This window comes from Colobus angolensis, unplaced genomic scaffold (assembly GCF_000951035.1).
Source record: "Colobus angolensis palliatus isolate OR3802 unplaced genomic scaffold, Cang.pa_1.0 Scaffold120, whole genome shotgun sequence".
NCBI lineage: Eukaryota > Metazoa > Chordata > Mammalia > Primates > Cercopithecidae > Colobus > Colobus angolensis.
In genome coordinates this window covers 1282458-1283607 of record NW_012113142.1, presented here as the reverse complement: position 1 = coordinate 1283607, position 1150 = coordinate 1282458, and the positions used below count along the sequence as shown (strand labels likewise).

The following is a 1150-nucleotide window of genomic DNA, read 5'->3' as shown; positions in this document are numbered from 1 at the left end:
GTGTGTTCCCTACCGGCTCCGGGGAGGCCACTGGCACGCCCACGTGGGCACTGCACTTCACGGTTTGCAAAGCCTTCCTGTGGCCACCTTGTTCCAGCTCCATCTCATGGATAAGGGAACAGGCCTGTGAGGGGTCGGAGGTGGCCAAGGCCGCCCAGCCTGTCGCTGGTGAATCCTGGGACCTTCCCACCCGGGTCTGCTTACTCTCAGGCTGCACCTATCTGCCCGGCACCGGGGTGGGGTACCCAGTGCAGCAGCGTCTGTTAAACCTGCAGAGGAAGGTCCAAGTGGTCTCAGTTATAAAAAGGCATCAAACTCCATGATCCACTCTTCCCTGATCCCTCGTGGGGCTGGAGGGGGCCTGTGGGCATGGCCTCTGTCGCCTCTGCCTCCATCTCTAAAGCTGAGTAGCAAAGACTTGGGGGTGGGAGGGGGTGCAGTGGCTAGGCCCCTGACCCAGCGGAGCCTGGTCCTTCCTGCTGTCACATCCAGGCAGTCCAGAACGTGGGCAACATGGACACGCCGGCTTCCAGGGCCAAGGAGGCTTGGATGGAGCCGCTGCAGCCCACCGTGCGCCAGGGCGTGGCGCAGCTGAAGGACTTCATCACCAAGCTCGTGGACATCGAGGAGAAGGATGGTGAGCGCAGCCCTGCACAGACCCGCCCACAGCCTACTGCCGACGTTTGATCCGCCCTTGAGCCCCATGGCCCCACCCACCGCTGTTTCTGCCTCTCGTGGCCCCACCCACCGCCTGCTGTTGACATTTGCCAGGCTCCCAGGCCGTAGACCCACCCACCACTGTTTGTGCTTCCCGTGACCCTGCTCACTGCCTGCTGTTGACGTTTGCCCCACCCCTAGACCCATGGCCTCACCCACCATCTGTGCCTGTTGACATTTGCTCCACCCTTGAGCTCCATATTGGTCAATAGCCACCTGCTATTGACGCGTGTCCCGCCTCCAAGCCCATGCCCTGCCTACCTCAGTCCACCCGTCACCCCGCTCACCACCTGCTGTTGATGTTTGCTGCATCTTTGAGCCCCATGACCATGTCCACTGCCGGTTGTTCACACTTGCTCAGCCCTTGAGCCCCATGGCCCCGCTCCTGCTCCGCCCCCCGGCCCCGCCCTCATTCACTGGGCTCTCGATTCCC

General features: G+C 62.5%; 1 protein-coding gene across 1 annotated transcript in view; it reads left to right on the top strand.

Annotated features, from left to right (window-relative positions):
- Nucleotides 1–1150, top strand: part of LOC105503738 (ras GTPase-activating protein 4-like) — a 28733-nt gene that overhangs the window by 23214 nt on the left and 4369 nt on the right. The window contains exons 13-14 of the mRNA XM_011930785.1: nt 4–194; nt 493–637. Of these exons, the coding sequence (XP_011786175.1) occupies nt 4–194; nt 493–637 (336 nt within the window). The remainder of the gene's footprint in view (nt 1–3; nt 195–492; nt 638–1150) is intronic.